General features: G+C 36.9%; 1 protein-coding gene and 1 long non-coding RNA gene across 2 annotated transcripts; one reads left to right on the top strand and one right to left on the bottom strand.

The window, feature by feature from the left end:
- Window positions 1-9,065: 9,065 nt before the first annotated feature.
- Window positions 9,066-11,094, bottom strand: LOC113339940 (hydroquinone glucosyltransferase-like). Its single transcript, XM_026585161.1, has one exon. It carries the CDS (start codon window positions 10,858-10,860, stop codon window positions 9,424-9,426), a length of 1,437 nt encoding a protein of 478 aa, XP_026440946.1. The 5' UTR covers window positions 10,861-11,094; the 3' UTR covers window positions 9,066-9,423.
- Window positions 11,095-14,263: 3,169 nt separating this feature from the next.
- Window positions 14,264-14,706, top strand: LOC113339991. Its single transcript, XR_003355231.1, has 3 exons — window positions 14,264-14,367; window positions 14,514-14,568; window positions 14,660-14,706. It is a non-coding gene; the product is annotated as an uncharacterized LOC113339991 (long non-coding RNA).
- The last annotated feature ends 4,376 nt before the right edge of the window (window positions 14,707-19,082 follow it).

Genomic DNA, 19,082 nt, shown 5'->3' with positions numbered 1-19,082 from the left:
TTCCGTGACTCCATAAGCCTATTTATACACCTTTGGATTAAGAATAATTCCTCATAACTCCAAATAATCTTGTCATAACTCATATTATTCTTCACGTCCTGTTGTGGGAATAATTCCTGATTCTTCCATTTCTCACGCGTCTGAATGTGTAAAATCACTCCAAATCTGTAAAAACACCTCCCGGAAGATGAATAACACGCTGCAGCCTCACGCAAACTTGCCAGATACAAGATGGAATATCCCGAGAATAACTTGCTCGCCCTGTTTCACGAAATCTCCTTTTGTTATGGAAACTAACAAAAGTACCACCCATGTTTGACTGACATAGGTCATTACCAAACAATATAAGCGAATAAATCAAACAAAATCTCTCGCAAATCTCTTCCAGGGAATACGTAGGTGAACGGCCAAAAACCCGTGAACCCTGTTTCCCTAAATCCGATTATGCATCCCAATTCAGACGAGTTAAACCATCATACCAGTCATTTTTAAGTTGAATAAGTCCAACCCAATCAATTCCGGTGATTGATTATCCACAGAACATCTTCAAAAACCCGAGAACAATTATCCTCCCCTGTTTAGCCTTAAGAGGATTATCTAGCCCAACTCTTTCGATTCCGGAGAACATACCATCTCTGTTCAGTCCAATACAGTCGTCCCAAGAAGTTTCAGCGATTAAATCCGCCTAAAACACGCCCAAAACTCGAATCCTAATCTGGTAGTAAACTGTGCATTTTTCCCGCCAAAAACCAGAATTTAAAGGGTAAGGGATGACCTCCCCCTAACATATATGGGGGTGCGAATAGCAGGTAGCGCTCTGGGGTGAAAATAGCAGGTAGTGTGCCCCTTAGTAATTAGGTGCTGAGGATGAGTTTGGGCTATGCATAACCCTGGGTTCCCTTTAGCCAAATCTGGGGTTCGTATAGCAAATGTCCTCCGGGGTCCAAATAGCACTTTGTGAGCAACTCTTTCCACACAAGTGTATTTCTCCAAAAACACCTACACAAACATAAAAACACCATAATAAGTACGAAATCGAGTACGAACAATACAGAACATTGATGACAAATTAGACACAAAAATGTGTCTATCACTAAACCACGCACAATGGCCGTTCAAAGGCTGCTTCAGTCACATGAAAGAGGTTTAGGGCTGGTCTTAGGGAGGGAAGAAGCTGAAAACATACACCATAGAATTATAGGGGTTGAAGAAGAATTGTTATGAGAGTTTATGACAAAGTTGTGTTAGTTAGGAGAAATAGATAAATTATTTATAGTTGAATTCTCTAATAATGTCAGTGAAGATAGAGATTGCTTTCGTGCCATGCGGAGCACTTATCCCGTCTCTTTAGGAATAGATATAAATAAACTAGGTTAAGTTTATCTCATTATTCCATCGCCTTTATGAAAACACTGGGGGTACCAAAATACACCACCAACTTTTTCGTAGGCAATCTATATGGACAAACTCAACACAACTCCAAGAGTTAAAACTCAATCAAGGAAAGTGTCTTGTTGTTAAAACGTTTGCACAATTGAATCTGTGAACCTAATTACAAAGAGAGTTCTTGGATGGTACCAAATACCAATGTTCAAGGATCAAACAAGTCGTATCCAACAAACTAGGTCGGACGTATATACTCTGATTGATCAACGCACAAGCTGTGATATTTCAATTATAAAGATAAACAATACAATGCGGAAAAGAAATAACACAAACACTAAAAATTTTGTTAACGTGGAAACCGCAAATGCAGAAAAACCCCGGGACCTAGTCCAGATTGAACACCAATCTGTATTAAGCCGCTACAGACACTAGACTACTACCAATTAACTTCGCTTTGGAATGTAGTTGAGCCCGAACTCAGTCTCCCACTGATTCATCTACAGTCGCGCTCCTTACGCCTCTTGAATCCCAACAAGACTCCATGCAATTGATTCCCTTAGATGACGTCATACCAACTAAGAGTTGCTTCAACTCAATTGAATACTTTAAACTAAATCTGCCTCCCACAGATTAAGCCTATATAATTGATTTCCTGATTTACGATCGAAACAGATGATCAGATCAAACGTAATATCCAGGTGATGGAAATCGATAGCAACATGACAGAAGTCTGGCTATCCTCAAAATCCGTACTTATGCAACCCGAAGTGCAGCCTAGATTATTATTCACCTCACAAGTATAAAACGTGTGTAATCACAAAGTTGAGACGAAGAGAACTTTGTGATTACTATCTATCTTGTTCAAGTGATAAATCAACAATCGAAAAAGATCAGAATACACAAGTTATCAAGATAAAAGATAACTGACATGGATTCACGAATCCCAGTGAAGTCTTTGATAGTCGTTAAACCCTAAAAGGGTTTCTGGAGAGGACAACTCTAGATACAACTACGACACACCAAAAAGTAGTGTCAGGATTACAAGATCCCAATTTCCAAGAGTTACCCTTATATAAACTTCAAAGCATAGGTTGCTTTAGTTTTAAGCTAAGATAGCTTTGGAACCAAGCAAACAATATTCACCGTTAGATGAAAACTTTGAAGCTTATTCACATAAATAAGATATACACTCTGGTTAGGTAAACCGTAACCGAACCGTGTGTAAAGACTACGTTCAACATGGTTAATTATCCGAAACTAGACAGATTGAACTTAAAAGATTAACACTCATTTCCATGAACATAAAGACATTATTCTTGAGTCACAATTATGTGATCAAATAAGTCTAATGTTAATTAGAGAATTGATCAAATGCAAATCATCGCGTAGAAATAATTTAGTCGCATTTGAACACAATCAACATAGTTTGTAAATGCACAAGGTAAAAATACTTGAGTCGTTCGTGAATCGGCTGAGTCATGGTACGCAAAACGGTGTGCATACTTATTAGCAAAACCGAGTTCCGGAGTTGACAGAACTTTTCAGTTCACGTACCAGTTTGCAAACTTAGGTGAAAAACTGAGTTCCAGAGTTTACAAAACTTTTCAATTTGTGAACCGGTTTGGAAACCTTAATACTTTACCGGTTCTGGAGTTCAAAGAACCTTTTCAGTTTGCGTATCTGTTTGGGTACTAAACTGGTTCTAGAACATAGAAATGTATTGGTTAGTATATCGACTTGGATACTTAAACCCGATTCCCTTACCACAGTTCCAAAACGGTTTGTATACGAATATACATATATCCGGATCACGAAACAAGTAGGTTTTTCAATGGTATGCATCGAATACGCGTATCATACAAATCTGCAAGTCGATATATAGCTCGTCCCCTACGTATACGAATACATGTAATACGGCTTCAGACATATTCCGAATATAATAGTTATATATTTCTCTAAATCAATTCGAAACATTCTCGAATAACATCAATGACACATATCAATGTTCCAGGCTATTTTCGAATGATAAACTTGAATCATGATTTGGTTCCGAACAATAAATTTTTCTCCACCGAAATTTATCAAGTATGAACAAATGTTCATTATTCATTATATTTCGAGAAATTAGTAAACTAAATAATTAGTTCTCGATTTGAAATTCTTGTCTATGCAATCTAGTCTACTTAGTTATGCGACAACTGTCTCAAGGATAGAAAGGTGAATATAATTTGAGAAATAGGGGGTTCAGTCTTCACTTACCTTTTGTTGATGAAGTTCTCCAAAATCTTCGGTTGATCTTCCCCTTCAAACGGTAGAACGCAAATGATGACTGGTTCGTTTCTCAACTACAACTATCCTAGACCGAGACTTAACTAATTGTAGAATAGAAATCAAGATATAGTTTTCACAACTAAATTTGACAACAAGCTTGATATAGAAACACTTGTGAGGCGACCCAAAAATGCTCTAACACTTTACTCTCTTCTGCGGTGAGAAATAGGCCAAGTATTTCTCAGACATGCTGTAGACCGCCAGACCAAAACCCAAAATTGATATCCCCCCATTTATGTAAAGCTAAGTCATCCTTTGTGATGGTATGTTGAGAAAGAGAAATATTCTCTTTTGTCGAGTAGCCCAGAGAGATATTCTCTGATTGTGAGAAAGACTAGGATGAGTCACGTGAAAAGACATGAAATACCTCAGAAATCGTGTGTAGAATTTGAGAGAAGCTGAGGTTGAGATCCCTCTCTCCATGCCCGGTCATATATGTCGCTTGGGGACCGTATTATTGCTTGAGGGTCCTTTTGTTGAGCATACGGAGCTCACGAGAATTTATCCCTATTTTTGGATAAAATTGTACGGTTTAGGCCCAATTTACTAGCCGTGAGAGTGTTTGAGACGCTGAGAAAGAGGCCCGGATCCTGTATGAGGATGGTGCTTAAGTATTATACTTGCATAAGACTCTTCATACGAGACGGTTCAGCTCGGATGAGTCCATCTGAAATTTGGCCGACGCATCTGGGGCTTTCTGAGATTTGGCCGATGCGTCTGGAGTTGTCTGAAATTTGGCCGACGCGTTTGGGGTTGTCTGAGATTTGGACGACGTATCTTTAGCCATTTGACAGTTGGATGACGTGATAGAATCCCCCCTAAGTCATCTGGGACATGTTTGGGAGAGAAAGAAGGTTTGCACGCCTGATAATGTCTATGCATTCGGCTCACTTGTCTTTGACCAGCGTTTCTTGCAGAGATGTGCTAGGAATCAATTGTGTCCGTATTTATGGGGCCGACATGACCATGTTTTAGGAGCATGTCAAAAGGGCCCAGAGGAAGAATAACCAGCGTATCTCGCGGGGATTTCCTAGGAATTTCGGGAGCCTTAGTAAGTCGAGTAAGATCCTAAAGTAGACATGATCAGTGTATATCACAATGATGTACTAGGAATCAGTCCTTGATCTCAAATAGGGTGAGTCATGCTTACAGGAGACATGTATGTCTCCGCTCTGGGTCATAATTCCGACGGGGACGTTTTTTCGCATCTACAGAGCCTGCATGACCATCATTATCTCGTCGAGGATGTATATTAGGAATCATGGAATCACAATCATCTGCGCCCCGCGAAGACATGCTGGAATTGTGGCTGTTCTGGTTCATAAGTCTGCCAGGGACGTTTTACGCTCAACAAAACCTACTTGACAATAGTATCTCGTTGATGATGTGCGATAGGAGTCACGGCATTATGACCAACAGTGTCTCACGGGGAAGTATACTAGAAATCGTGGACCAAGGGATTAATCTCTCCCGTGAGAGTTGAGTTTTTTTTTATGGTCTTGAAATGACACTTTTTCCCCTTATCCAAATTGCACCATCTACAAGTATATATCAAATTTGACAATTGATGTAATTTAATAGATAAATCAGTATAAATTTTAATTTTCTAATCCATATAAATCATGAGAAAATAATAAAAAAAGAATTCTATTGGCAAGTTATATAAGGATAGATATAGGATGATGATGAATGGCATTAATCTGCTATAAAACAGTGATGGTAATCTATGAAACCAGCCTCATCACAAATGATGAATTTTATCTGTTTGTTGTAGCCTGCAAGGAAAATAGAAGAGAAGACAGAACAAAAAAAGAAGAGAGAAAAAAGTAACAACTGTTTTGATGAAAAGATGAGAGAAAATTTGTGCACGAAATTCATATGTTTTCGATAAATTTTAGAATACAAAATGAAGTGAAAACCAAATATACGAAAACCTTCTATTAATGTTTCAAACAATGGGAATGGCCGGAACGTGTATCCCAATTTTATAGGGGTGCATAAATTTGGGCTACGAGTCTTGTTAATGATGTGATATAAAAGAGATAAAAGTCGGATATTGTGCGAACTTCTGCATGTCATTTCAATCTCATATTTTAATTTGATTTTAACATTCATATCAAGTTAACTAGAGTGTGCACAAAGTGGGATTCTGGGCACAAAGGAACCGAACATTTCAGGACCAAACTTGATAACTAGAGAAAAAAAACGTTGATTTATGTCTTTTCATCATCATTAAGGTGTTATTTATAAACGCGTAATTGGGGATAGTTTTATTAATTGGGAGATGCAGGAAAAATACAAAAAAAGGATTTAAATAGTAAATCAAGGTCATTCCCTATCCGGATAATTTATATAATTCCTAATCTACCCCTTATTAATCATGTTTAGTGGTTAAATATAATTAGTTTAGTTAATAGATTAGTTTGATAATCATTAGAATAAATCATTATCCTTGAATTTGTTAATGCAACAACATCAAATCAACATATTTATGATCATGAAGGTTTAGGTGAAGAACCAACCCAGGAAAGTAAACAAATTGAACATATAAGTGCTCCAATTACTCATATATAGGTATTAATGTATTGAAATTTGATTATATTTTTCATTGAATTCACCATTGTTGCGCCTGAAAAACTCAGTGCCGGCATGGTAAAAGTATGAGTACCATGCCGGCAGTGACCAAATCGGCATGGTATTTATACTTTTACCATGCCGATACATAATATCCTCCAATTTTGAAATTGTAAGTACACTGCCGGCACGGAAAATTCATTATCGAGCATGCCGGTAATAGTGCCGGCATGATCGATTCTCAAGTGTACCGTGCCGGTTTGAGAACAAAAACATACATAAAATTTGTCTGAAATAGCAAGTATCGGCATGGTATTCATCCTAAAAACCATGCTGGCACTGGTATCGGCATGATATATATTCATCCTAAAAACCATGCCGGTACAAAAAAAACAGTGGCGTATTCATCATGAAGGCAAGCCGGGAATGGATTGAAAGTTTCAGTTTCAGTTTATGATTCTAACCCAAACGAAGCATTAAAATAACAACAACACTTTAAATATGATTGGGTATCATGTACCTTCTCAGTGAAACAATTTCTTCTTCTTCTTGCTCAACAGCAGTTTAATTTAACCTATCTTTAAGAATTCGTTCGGGCTTGATTTTTAGTTTTAGTTTTAAATTCTAATTTAGATGGAAGAATATTTTAGTATTTTCGCTCCAAAAAATACCTCTTAACGGACACTATTGAATGAGGTTAGTAATTATTCATATCCCCGTTAAAAAAAAGTAGTTTTTGTTATAATTGGATTCATATCTCATTTCAAACAACATAAATTGGAAGCATGAATGGAGGGGAAAAAAGAGTAGTTTTTGTTAACGAAGAAAAAAAGAAATGCGAGGATAAGATTTAGTGGCACAGAATAGACCAATATTGATAGTAAACTTGTGTGGTGTGAGTTTGAGAATGTAGTCCCATTTAGATAACGTATTAATAGGTGAAAAGAAGAAGAATGAAATACCCACTAATGTAAAGAATCAATGTGTATGTGAAAACATATTAGTAGCATTGGATGAGACAGCAATATCCAAACTGAGAAAATTGATCACTAAATCCTCTTGTGGTGAAATGCATGTCTTTGGTGGCTAGTAGGGACAATAAACATAAGTTATCTTTAAACATTTTTACTTGGCCCATGGCTATGGGAAGGTTAGAGAAAACTAGTCATGTAACAACAAAATGTGAAACATGTTATTATTGTCGATTTTAGTTAGAGCTGGAAAGATTGAGATGCTCTGACTTTGGGGCACAAGCGGGTCCAGCAGAAACTATAAATAACTACAAGAAGAACCAGTAGTGTGTTTCATCCACATCCACATTTGTTGCTGCAACATTGGTGGACGATTACTGTCCAATCTAAATTGTGTGTTGAAGATGAATTTCGCGCCCACAGTTCCTCCATCAAAATTGTGTGGTTGATTTTTGGATGAAATCTTTGTACTCATAGAGCTTCCAAAATGTGGCTTGTAGCATATCAATCTCGTTTACATAACACTCGAAGACGATCGGGGTTCTAGACTCCGAGTTATTTATACCCAACATAATTGACATTGATAATAAGGAGTACCAGATAGAGAGGGTAGAAGTGTAAAAATTGCCGGCCCAACCCATGAAGTCACGTGTTTAGCGTGCTACGTGCTGTGCTGGGCTATGCTAGAAATTCAGATGTACCAAATAGCGTGTTGTGTTGTGCCAGGAAAATAATCGTGATGTGATATGCTGTGCTAGTCCATTTATTTTATGTTTTCCAAAATAAATATTTTTCTGATATTTTATTTAGTATATGTATTATTATAGAAATTAATCGGCATAACGAAAACAAAATGTCAAAAACTGGCTATAATAAAGACTACCCTGTGAATTATGCATAAAATATGATTTATTGCGTGGTAGTTTTACTTGATTTGGCGTGATTTCATCGCGTGTCGTGTTGTGTTGTGATGCATGCTTAAACGTACCACATGCTATGTCGTGCTGATGTGCCTATTTGTCCGACACAACATAGCACACTTAGCTAACATGTTGTGCCCATGTTGTGTCAGATCACGTGTTGTGTCGTGTTTTAACATGCTGTGTTGTATCATAAACGTATTGGTCCGGCCCAATTTACACCTCTAAGAGAGGGTACCAAATCAGGCCTTATGATCTAAAAATCATAATTGTAAACACAATGATTAACTTCTTTTAGTTACGAAGATAATATGTCTGTTGGATATATAACAGTGTAAACGGGCGGACGTTTTGGTGAGATACTGCTTTCGTTTCTTTTACTTTGTATATTTAAAATGGAATTGCACGCTCAAACAATCATGACAGAGATAGTGTAACTAACTAGAAAGTCCATTCATGGACTAATTACTTTAATGCAATATATTTCAAAATTAGTACACCAAAGGTATCTATGATTAAGATTTTCCGAAGAATATTGGCAATGAATCTACCGAGAAATGAACTTGGAAATGCCAATGTCACTACAGTACGAGTCATTGTATCATGATATCAGTGATTTGAGTTCGATACTTGTCAGAACCAAATATTTTATCAATTCTTGAAAACAACAGCAAATGTTTTAGCGATTCTTGAAAAAATTGGCTTTGACAGTGTTTGAATCTTGATATGTAAATATTTGTATATAGTCAACCACCATGAGTACTTAAGGTTAACTAGAGTTGAGTTTGATGCGGGCACTAAAAAATCTTCCTTTTGGAAGAAGTGATTTTCCTTTTTATCTTTTGTCAAAAAAAGTAGTGTTCCAGCACTTTACGGAAAATTATTTGGTAGTAATGTGACATTTTATTAGTGACCATTATAGACACAAGTGACATGGTTACCCTACACCACCCACAAATCCATAGCTCCAATCATTTCATTTTGAGTGCCAATAGTCTTCACTAAGATTTTCATCTTTTATCAGTTTGATTTAACCTCAACTTCTTCAAATTCATCATTTACTTCTCATCTTGATTCCATTCTTATTCTTCTTTTCACACAGCTCACAGAAAGAAAATATCTAGACAGGAATTCCATCACTTAGATTTAGATTATATACAAAATGATCCAAAATCATTGTACACAAGCACATAGGCACAACATTCAAAACAAAAAAAAACATGCAAATTGGTAAAGAAATTTCATGTACTCATACTATTTTTCCACGTGTTCGCCACCTCAGCAAGCGCCTTAGACGAAGACCCATTTTCTGATAACACTCTGGCAGAAGCATCTTTAAGGTCTCTCATCTTAAGCCGAAGTTTCTTGCCTTCTTCTCCTTCCATAAGTCCCTTAACAACCCTAGAGATCTCATCGCGGCCTACAATCCCTTGTTTGTTCTTCTTCGGCCTTAATGCAACCTTCAAATCCTCTGTAAGCATCACTGCATTCATCTTTTGTTCTGCAAAGAGTGGCCATGCAATTAAGGGGACACCATGCACGACGCTTTCAAGTGATGAATTCCACCCACAATGCGTTAAGAATCCACCAGTTGAGACATGGCTAAGGACTTGAACTTGGGGTGCCCATGAAGGAACTACCAAGCCTAGCTTTTTGGTTCTCTCTATGAACCCTTTTGGTAAGAAGTCAAAAGGGTCCTTGATACTTTGTGGATTGAAGTATGTCGCATTTGCAACCTTGTCACTAGGACTTCTTGCAACCCACAAAAATCTCTGTTCACTCATTTCTAGCCCTAGGGCCAATTCGGTCAGTTGCTCACTGGAAAGAGCTCCACCACTTCCGAACGACACGAATAGAACCGAGCCAAGTGGTTGATCATCCAACCACTTCAAACAACCAGATGGATCAGACACCGTGTCGCTGTCACCTGTCCGGATAAGCGGTCCGACAGGGTAGACCAGCGGATTAGCCCATTCGCCCGCCTTGAACGCCTTTATCGGACCAGGTTCAAGCTCGTTAAAGCTATTTACCATAATACCCTCAGCAAGTTTATACCTTTCGGCATGGTGTAACGCCCATTTATAGGCCTCGTTTTTCCTATCTTGTGCCGGGTCGAAAAGGTCGATCCCGTCGACTGGCACACACCCCGGAATCTGAATCGGTTCTGGCACGTCTCTGTACTCACAAGTGTAATCTTGATCCAATTTAGGCAATTGGAAAAACAAAGCTAAAGCCATAGCTGTTGATGGATAGAAAATGTATGGTTTGACATTGAACTCCATGGCAACATCAAAAGCATCAGTACCAAAAAGATCAACAACAAAGGACACAACTCGGTGAGTTGAAGTAATGAGTTTAAACGAGTCGGAAAGCGAAGAAAGAGAACGAGTTACCGTGTAAGAAATCCGAGTTTCAATCTTTGCATCACTAGGCAAATCACTCAGATCAACCGGAGATAAAAACATATAATCAATAGAACTAGTAAGAGAATCAAGAACCAGTTTCTGAGCTTTGGAAGGAGAATCGGTTTCAGTTGGAATAGTGAACGTAACCGTAAAACCATGACGAGAAACGAGTTGTTTAGCTAGCTCAGCGAGTGGGATAAGATGACCCATACCCGGTGTTGGTAGTATAATTACATGGGGTGGCTGGAAATTTTTTGAAGTTACTACTTCCATGGCTGAACCCTGAATTATACAAAAATATGATGGTTTGGTGTAGGATGAAGAACAGGGTATGGGACTGATGAACTATATATAGAGAGGTACACAAAGTGGACTGCAATTGGAGGAAGTTAATGGCTGTGGGGTTTCTTGTGTGTTAACTAGTATTTATTGTTATCTTTTCTCAATGCTGGCTGGATTAGATTTTTAGAAGAAGAAGAAGAAGAACAAGTGTTGGGACAGATTCTAGAAATGAGATGATGGGTGGTGGTATGCCGTAAGCAATATGTAATGCAATCATCACCAAATGAATATACTTTTTTTTTTTTTTTTTTTTTTTTTTCTTTTTTTGCTATTTGTCAGTACTGTAAGATTTCCTGTAGTACAGAATTTCAAGTAAAGTAGGCAAAATTTTGTTTGTATAGTTTTAGGTTTCTTTGGCAGCAACAACAACCAACGACTTTAAATCCATATTGTACACTTCCAGGACATGGTACTTGAAGAATATTATCATATCATGTCACCAATGACACATTCAAAAATCCATATGGACTATACTTATAACCCATGGTGCATGGTCATCAAATTACTTTCAAGAATTATTTACAGTGGAAGTTAAAAAATAAAAAAAAACACTTAAATTTTTTTTAAAAACTATAACGTAAAATATTGAGAATGACTGGAGCACCCCCTAACCACTTTCATAATTGTAATCACCTGCATGGTACAAATTACCATGCGAAATGAAGCAATTTGCGTACAAGGCTTTGGACTTTGCTGGTCTTTGTCTTGCCTAGATGAATCAATAGGTAGATTAGAGCAACTGCAGTGGTGCGATCAAAACCAAAGATCAAAGATCAAAAAAAAGATCAAATTTTGGGTTTAGTCCGTGTTGTCACGTAACGGTGGCGATTAAAATTTGGTCGCGCGTAATTTAAAGATCCGCCCCAAAAAAATTTCATCGGGCGTATCTCAAATGTCCGCCCAATCAATCACCAGGCGGACTTTAAGTTTACGCCTGTCAACAGGCGTACTTTAAGTTTACGCCTCATTTTTTTTATTTTTTTTTTAATTTGAATTTTCATCGGGCGTAATTTAAATCTCCGCCCGTTAACAAGCGTACTTTAAATTTACGCCCAACAACAAGCGTACTTTAAATTTACGCCCGACTATATTAGGATTTGGTATTTGGTCGCGACCAAATATGGTCTGGAATTTGATCTTTGGCTGGGATTTGATCTTTACTCCGTCCCACTGCGTCACGATCTTATCCCAAATTTTTGGTTATACTCGCCCACTGTGGATGCTCTTAGGACCCTGAACCATACATAATAAATATAGACAAACGGTGGTCCAAATTAAGTAGTTTGCGTGTGAAAGACATTGCACCTAAAAATGAAAGATGAAAGTTTTCCCCCACACACTCATACATATCACATGGTGTGCCACTAAAGAGTGATAGCAACTTAACATCACTAAAGTCATAAATTAACATGGCTGGTTAGTCTTGTGTTTCTCCTACTTAAAAGGATATGCTTTTGTTGGCATCTCATTAATTAACCTTTACCCTAAAATTAGTTCACTTGATCAAATCAGATTAGAATGTTCAACCACATCCTAGGTCAGTTCATTTCTAATGGGCAGAATGATAAAGTCATTCGTGTTAATACGTCTGAATTTGAAATTTCGAGTCTGAAATGAACAAAATCCATTAACGCATTAGATCCACAATTACTGCACGCATGGTACCGATATATACAACTATAATAATCCTGTTGATCTTGATTTTTATGGCTAACTAAGTTTAGTGGAGTTTAATGGTGAAAACACTGAAAAGTAGTGGGTATTTACCAGGCCGATCATTAGGAGTTTAAGGATGACCATAAGGCCCATTAGTGTGAGTGCGAAAGTACGCCTGCCATCAGGGAGGACTGAGGAGGCTAATGAGTCCGGGTTTGGGCGTTACCCCACTTTAGCCTTGTGAAATAAAAAAAGAAAAAAAATAAGAGACATTTCCTGTTTAGTCCACGAAACCCAATCCAGATCAATCTGTAGTCCAGCGGGAGAATACATTTAATAGCTGGTCCAAAAAACATTTGACAAAGTTAAAATTACTAAGCTAATCCTAACAACACGCGTGTCAGTTTTCTTCTTGTTTTCATCAACAAACTAGAACCCTAATTATTTTCAGTTTTCATTCTGCTGCTCCTGTACTTTTTCAATCCTCTCTTCTTCTTCTTTAGTTTTTCAATCTTCTTTAGAGAAAACAAAATCAACCAAACCATATCGAAACCCTAAATCAAAATCTACGTCAAACCAAAACCAAAATCAAATCGAAAAACAAAATCTAAATTGCTAGGGCACCGAAGAACAAAGCCAACTACTACGAAACCTGCAAATTGAAATTGATATAATAGATATCAACAATTGTTTGATACAAGCACCGTATCACAAAACAAATCAAAACTGGAATGATTTCCTACTCAAATTCTAAGAAGTATTGTAGATCTGAAATTCTCGAAGTAAATGGTTAAAAAAGAAAAAATTGAAAAAAACAAGTACTCATGATTCTCAACCAAGGTCAAAGAAGCATAAGAAGAAATCTACTTGTGAAACCAAATCAAGAAAAAACAACGAATCTGTTAATAAGGAAAAATCAAAGAAACCTCGTGTTTCTCCTAAAGCAAGGTAATGCAATCCAACATGTGTATTGTATGATTTTTTATTTTTAGTAGAATTGTACATATTAGTATATCCTTTAATACATATTAATATGAATTGTGTCTTGTGTATTGATATGTACTTTCAATATGCACCTGCAAAAACAGTGAGGAAAGGACTTTCGACAAATTCATAATCTTACTGAGACCAGCACTTTAGCTAGTAACACCTAGCAAATAGAAAATAACTTAATTAACTGCCTAAACGCAAGGTTAATGAGAAAATAAGAATTACGTTGCGACTTGTTTTTTCCTGGAATTTAAATTGCATAAATGGAAGGCCACTTTATCCAAATATCTGATTCTGTTTTAATGAGATTTTCTATATATGTACAAATGGATATATACTATTAGAAGTGAGTACATATCTATATGTAATGATGGATATATAATATCAGAAGTCAGTACATATATGTACATTTCAATATGTATTGGTGGTATGTACTGTCAGAAGTTAGAAGTCAGTACTTGTTAATAATACACATCAATATATACTAATGGTATCCATATGTACACAACCCTACAACACACATGCATCTGATGCTACTAGTCTTCTCGCTACGATTTCTTTTGCCTGTAGAAAGTTTATCTCTACAATACATATGTATCCCTACTAGCGTTTGGTTGCATTTTTTATTCCTTCTGGGTGTAACTGTATGCATGTAGTAACTATAAATCTTTGCATGGTTATACTGCTCCCATCTTTTGGGTTGGAACAAGAAGAGTGGTTCAGTACGGTACCATATGTAAGTAAAGTTATTCAAATAGATTGAAATAGCAGGAAGTTTACACTAACGACAAGGTGATTCCTTTGAGCATCAAACCTTTTATTTCTTATCCGCTTATGTTGTGCTAGAGGTTTATGGCTTGAAATTAGTTATGGTTACACCCTAGAATAATGTATTTCCCTGATGACCTCACATTTTCTTGTTTTCTTTAAAACTGCAGTGATGGTTTATGGCATGTCATTAGTATGAAAAAATCAGTACAACTTGTCCTTCAGGTTAATAAAGAGCTTTTCTTTTTCTTCATTTGTGAATTTGTTTGAATTCTTGTGAACTGAGACAGATTTGTGCTATTTCTTGTGTTGCCAGACAGAGGAAAGATACGAAGTAGAGAATGCGAATAATATGGCCGACAAGATTGTTAATTTTAGGGCCAATTACAGAATGGTCATATTTTTTGTAATTCCATCACAAAATGATCATACTTTTGTAATTCATTTACAAAATGGTTTTTTCCATCCGATTTAACACTTTTGAATAAAACGATGTTATCTTTTTCGAAAATACCCTCCCTCAAAATACCCTTCCTAGTTAACTAATTGGTTGAAGTGGTGGTGATGAAGCGGTGGTGGTGGTGGTGGAGCTTAAGAATATCCGCTAAACTCCGGAGGGGAAGCGGTGAACCCTTTGGGTGAATGCGGTGTAACGATCCTGAATGCTGTGTAACGAACCTGAATGCGGTTTTGCGATCCTGAATGCGGTGTAACGATATGTAAGCGGCACCACCACCACCTACAAATAGCACCATCGTGAAAAAATTATAATGAAAGCAAAAGTTAAAATTATGTATGGAGGGATAAATATGAAGGACACATAAGTAATTTCATTAACATATTTAACTATGAGTCACCACTTAATTCTCTTTTTAACGGAAGTATGATCATTTTGTTAATAGTTTGTAACAGTAGGATGTTTTTGTGAATCGGGTCCTAATACTAGGACTGTTTGTTACATTTTCCTTAATTTTATTGAGTGAAGAAAGTCTTCTAGATACGCCAAATAATGCATCCATAATTTTTTTAGATTTCGATAACACCTCTAGAATTGTTCCTTGTAAAGTTGATTTTTGAAAACTAATGAGCTTCATATTTATGCCAATATTTTCAAATCCGTATTGTCGTGTGTAGAAGAATCTGGTGGATGAACCACCGACCTTGACTTTGTCAAGTTAATCAAATGGATTAACATCCGATGTAATAATATCACATCTTGTGACACCTGCATGAACACGTGGTTATCCCACATTATTAATGTCATGCACATGAGTCTATATATAGACTCTCCTTGTATTGCTCGATGTAACAATTTTAGGATCAGTGATAAGAGAACTTCCCAATTGGCTCTCCCACTTTATTATGTTAGTAACATAGTTTAGCTGAAGGTTGAACATTAAATTAGTTACCTTTCTCTAACGCCACTTCTCACTATTTAGGAACCTAACTTTATAGTCGAGTACTTCCACTTTGGATTAAAGAAGTCACAATTGTTATAACACGTTATCAGCACGAATTGCTCGATAGTTACAGTGTGTTCGGTTGATCTATCAGAGGAGACGGGAGCAATATCCATAATTGGCGGAGATGATTATTTTTCCTTCCTCAATTCTTTATGTTTTATGTTCATTCAATATGATCTTAACTTTGTACTTACCTATATTATTTTTGTTGTGGCCAGGATACCATAACGGATTAAAGTTTCGATTTATACAGTTAAATTGAACTTTATCCTAATTAAGGCGCATATATATATCAACGTGATATATATTTTAATTTGTAATTGTTGGTAAGTATGAGACGGCGAGTATCGCTACTCTGTGAACTTTGTCAATTTTCTTTATCATTTTATTATGGTACTAACGGTTTTTAATACCGGTAGAGCGAGAAATTGTCGCATCCATGAAGGATAGCGTAAATTTGATTTTCTCAGCTTTGATAATCTCCAAAAATTTTGAAATAGTTCCACCGGAAGATGGAACGTCGTGTGGCATAATATGGGCACAAAATGTGTGCTCCGCTAGCCCAATGGTCCCAGAAGTGACCCGTTACAAAAGTGCTAGCCGTTTCTATCGGCGGTCCCTGAAGCGACCAATTAGGAAACTTTGTCATAAATAGTTTATCCATTTACGCACTTGTAAACTAATATTTTGTTGACCTTGAAGGTGACAAAATTGGATATTTGTTGATATTGTATTAGTACCATATTTGTTTGGGTGTTTATCCTTTGTTTTAAGTTTTGTCTATTTTCTTTGCTTATTTTTGTAAATAATGGATTTCAGAAGCAATCCATAAGACGTTGCCGACTCCAGAAGCAGTCCAACATGTAATTTGTGGTTTCCTGTAAAGATCATATTAGACTCCAGAAGTGGTCTTTGGGTTTCAGGAGTAAGCCATTAAATTTTGGGTTCCCGAAGTAGCCCATGGTTACCAAATGTTTTTGTTGGTGGCACTACTGTTTTTCTCTCGTCTATCTGTATTAGCGGATATGGATCCCTGAAGTAATCTATCCATTTTTAATAGACGATAGAGATATTTGTCTCAAAAACAAGGGAATAACAAATACAAATTTTTCGAACCATTTCTGTAACCTTGTAGAGGTTTTGGGAAATGTGAAATGCCATTTTGGGTTCGAATAATATGATAGACGTCTCCGGAAGAGCGTGTATCATTTTGGTGATATAACAGTCATCTTTATTAACACCTTATAATATTCCGGATTCCTGAAGAATCTGTTGAGTTTTTGAGAATATTTGGCGTTACCACCTTGAAATGATAAACGAGCATTTTTACGGAGTATTTTGTTACTTCATTTGTTTTTGTGCCAGAAGCACGAGACCCTCTATTATGGGGTGTTCCATAGGAGAATTCGAACAGTTGAATTCCACGTTGTCATTAGCCAGAAGTTTAATGACCCTTGAATTATTCATGCTCAGGCATGATCAATATGGACACCAAAGTTCTACCAAGATGAGTAGACGATTCAAAATGCTCATGGACATCCTTTACAGAACTTGAAGCTTCTATTAGATAAGGATGTAAATTTTGTTATTGGTCCCTGAGACAATTAGCATTAACATTACCATTATGGTAACCCGTTACTGAATCACCAACATTAACTCCTAGAAAGGATTCAAGGTGGAAATTGCGGGACTTATTCACCCTGCAATATGGACAATTATTTCAATACTTTAATGTATTGATAGACACATTTATTAGATGGTCTCTTGTTATATTAACACGTAATGTTAGATTTTTCCGAACTGTTTGCGCAAATCTTGTGGTTGCAGAGACTCTCCAGTTAAGTATTTATCTGGGTGGTAAATTGATAGGCTTTGATGCTTTGCCTTCAGTTGATGTCGTATCGAGCATATAGTTAGCACATGTGCGCACTCGACATGGACTAGTTGAGTTCTTTGGTTAAGTAACTTAAATTCATTGCTCGAACAACTGTTTACCATCATTATTGTCTTTGGAAGCAACCTTACATTTTAAATTTATGTGTTTGATCCATAGCGTCACCTAACTATATATGTTGGTTTCGATTTATAAGACATTTAAAACCCTGAGCTGGTAATGATTTATTGAAGATGAGACTGTATTCTCTCCATTAGGGGGAGGAAGTAAGCCGTCGAAAAGGAACGGCGTGAAATGTCTCATCTCTTGTCGAGCCTGCAGCTGTTTCTGGGTACCTTTTGTGTAGTTAAATTAAAACCCAAAAACTATCATGAGCAGAATTTCCTTTGAAAATCAGGCAATTATGGAACCAGAAGTTTCCAGAAATGAGATAGTAATGTTTCCACCATGATCAGGAAAACTAAAATGCCACCAGAAGTTGGCATGACAACCCGCCACCAGAAGTTTGGCAAGAGTAGGGTTGATAACCTTAAAGGTTCTCCCACTTTAGTCAGGGGGAGAAACGTCACCATAAAAGGATGGTGCAAATTATGATAACCTAAAATTTCCCTCCTTAACAAGGGGAGAAAGACTGCCACCTGAAGATGGCACGTATTATGTCGACAAATTTAAGGACTTTTCCCTTGAAGTCATAAAGATGACAGACACCACCTAAAGGTTGCAGTAAGCAATGTCGACAATTCAACATGTTATCTGATTAAGTATTTATCCTGATCAAACAAAGTTTGGCTGCTGCTAGATATTGGCGTGAAACTATCTCAGTTTGTTTTCTCACACCAAGATATTAGATGTAATTGAGGTGCTGGAGATTACTCATGATTAAAACAAATAAATGAAGAAGCTCTGGGAAAATATTGTTCGTCACTTGCTTGAGGATGCAGATACGAGAAGTTGTCTCAGCAGGTTAAATCATGCGTCTCGCAGTGACGAAGTCGTGTATTAAAACACGCTTGAGGCCTGAATAACTGCCTCATATATGCCTCTTAAAAGAAATTCCAATCACTTTCCTAATATGTAGTTCTCTTAAAGAGAGACTATAGATAGTGCTCGTGGAGACTATCATAATATGATCCACATTCTCTAAGTTTGAAACTCCGTATTGAAGATGAGGATATAATAAAGCCCCTGAAGTGGCGCTGGTACCAGTTTGTGAAATTTTCTTGAATATGCATGCAATAGAGAATGTGTTAGATCGTATATGATTGTCGATTACTGTTTACAATAGTGGTTGTGTACCCCTCTGCAGAGGAACATCGACATTGTGATTGGTAGGCATATGACATATTACCTCAAACTAAGGTAGAAGATGGAATCTATCGAAA

Source organism: Papaver somniferum, unplaced genomic scaffold (genome assembly GCF_003573695.1).
Source record: "Papaver somniferum cultivar HN1 unplaced genomic scaffold, ASM357369v1 unplaced-scaffold_21, whole genome shotgun sequence".
NCBI classification, from domain to species: Eukaryota; Viridiplantae; Streptophyta; class Magnoliopsida; order Ranunculales; family Papaveraceae; genus Papaver; species Papaver somniferum.
The sequence above is the reverse complement of the archived record's forward strand: the minus strand, read 5'-3'. Positions and strand labels throughout refer to the sequence as shown.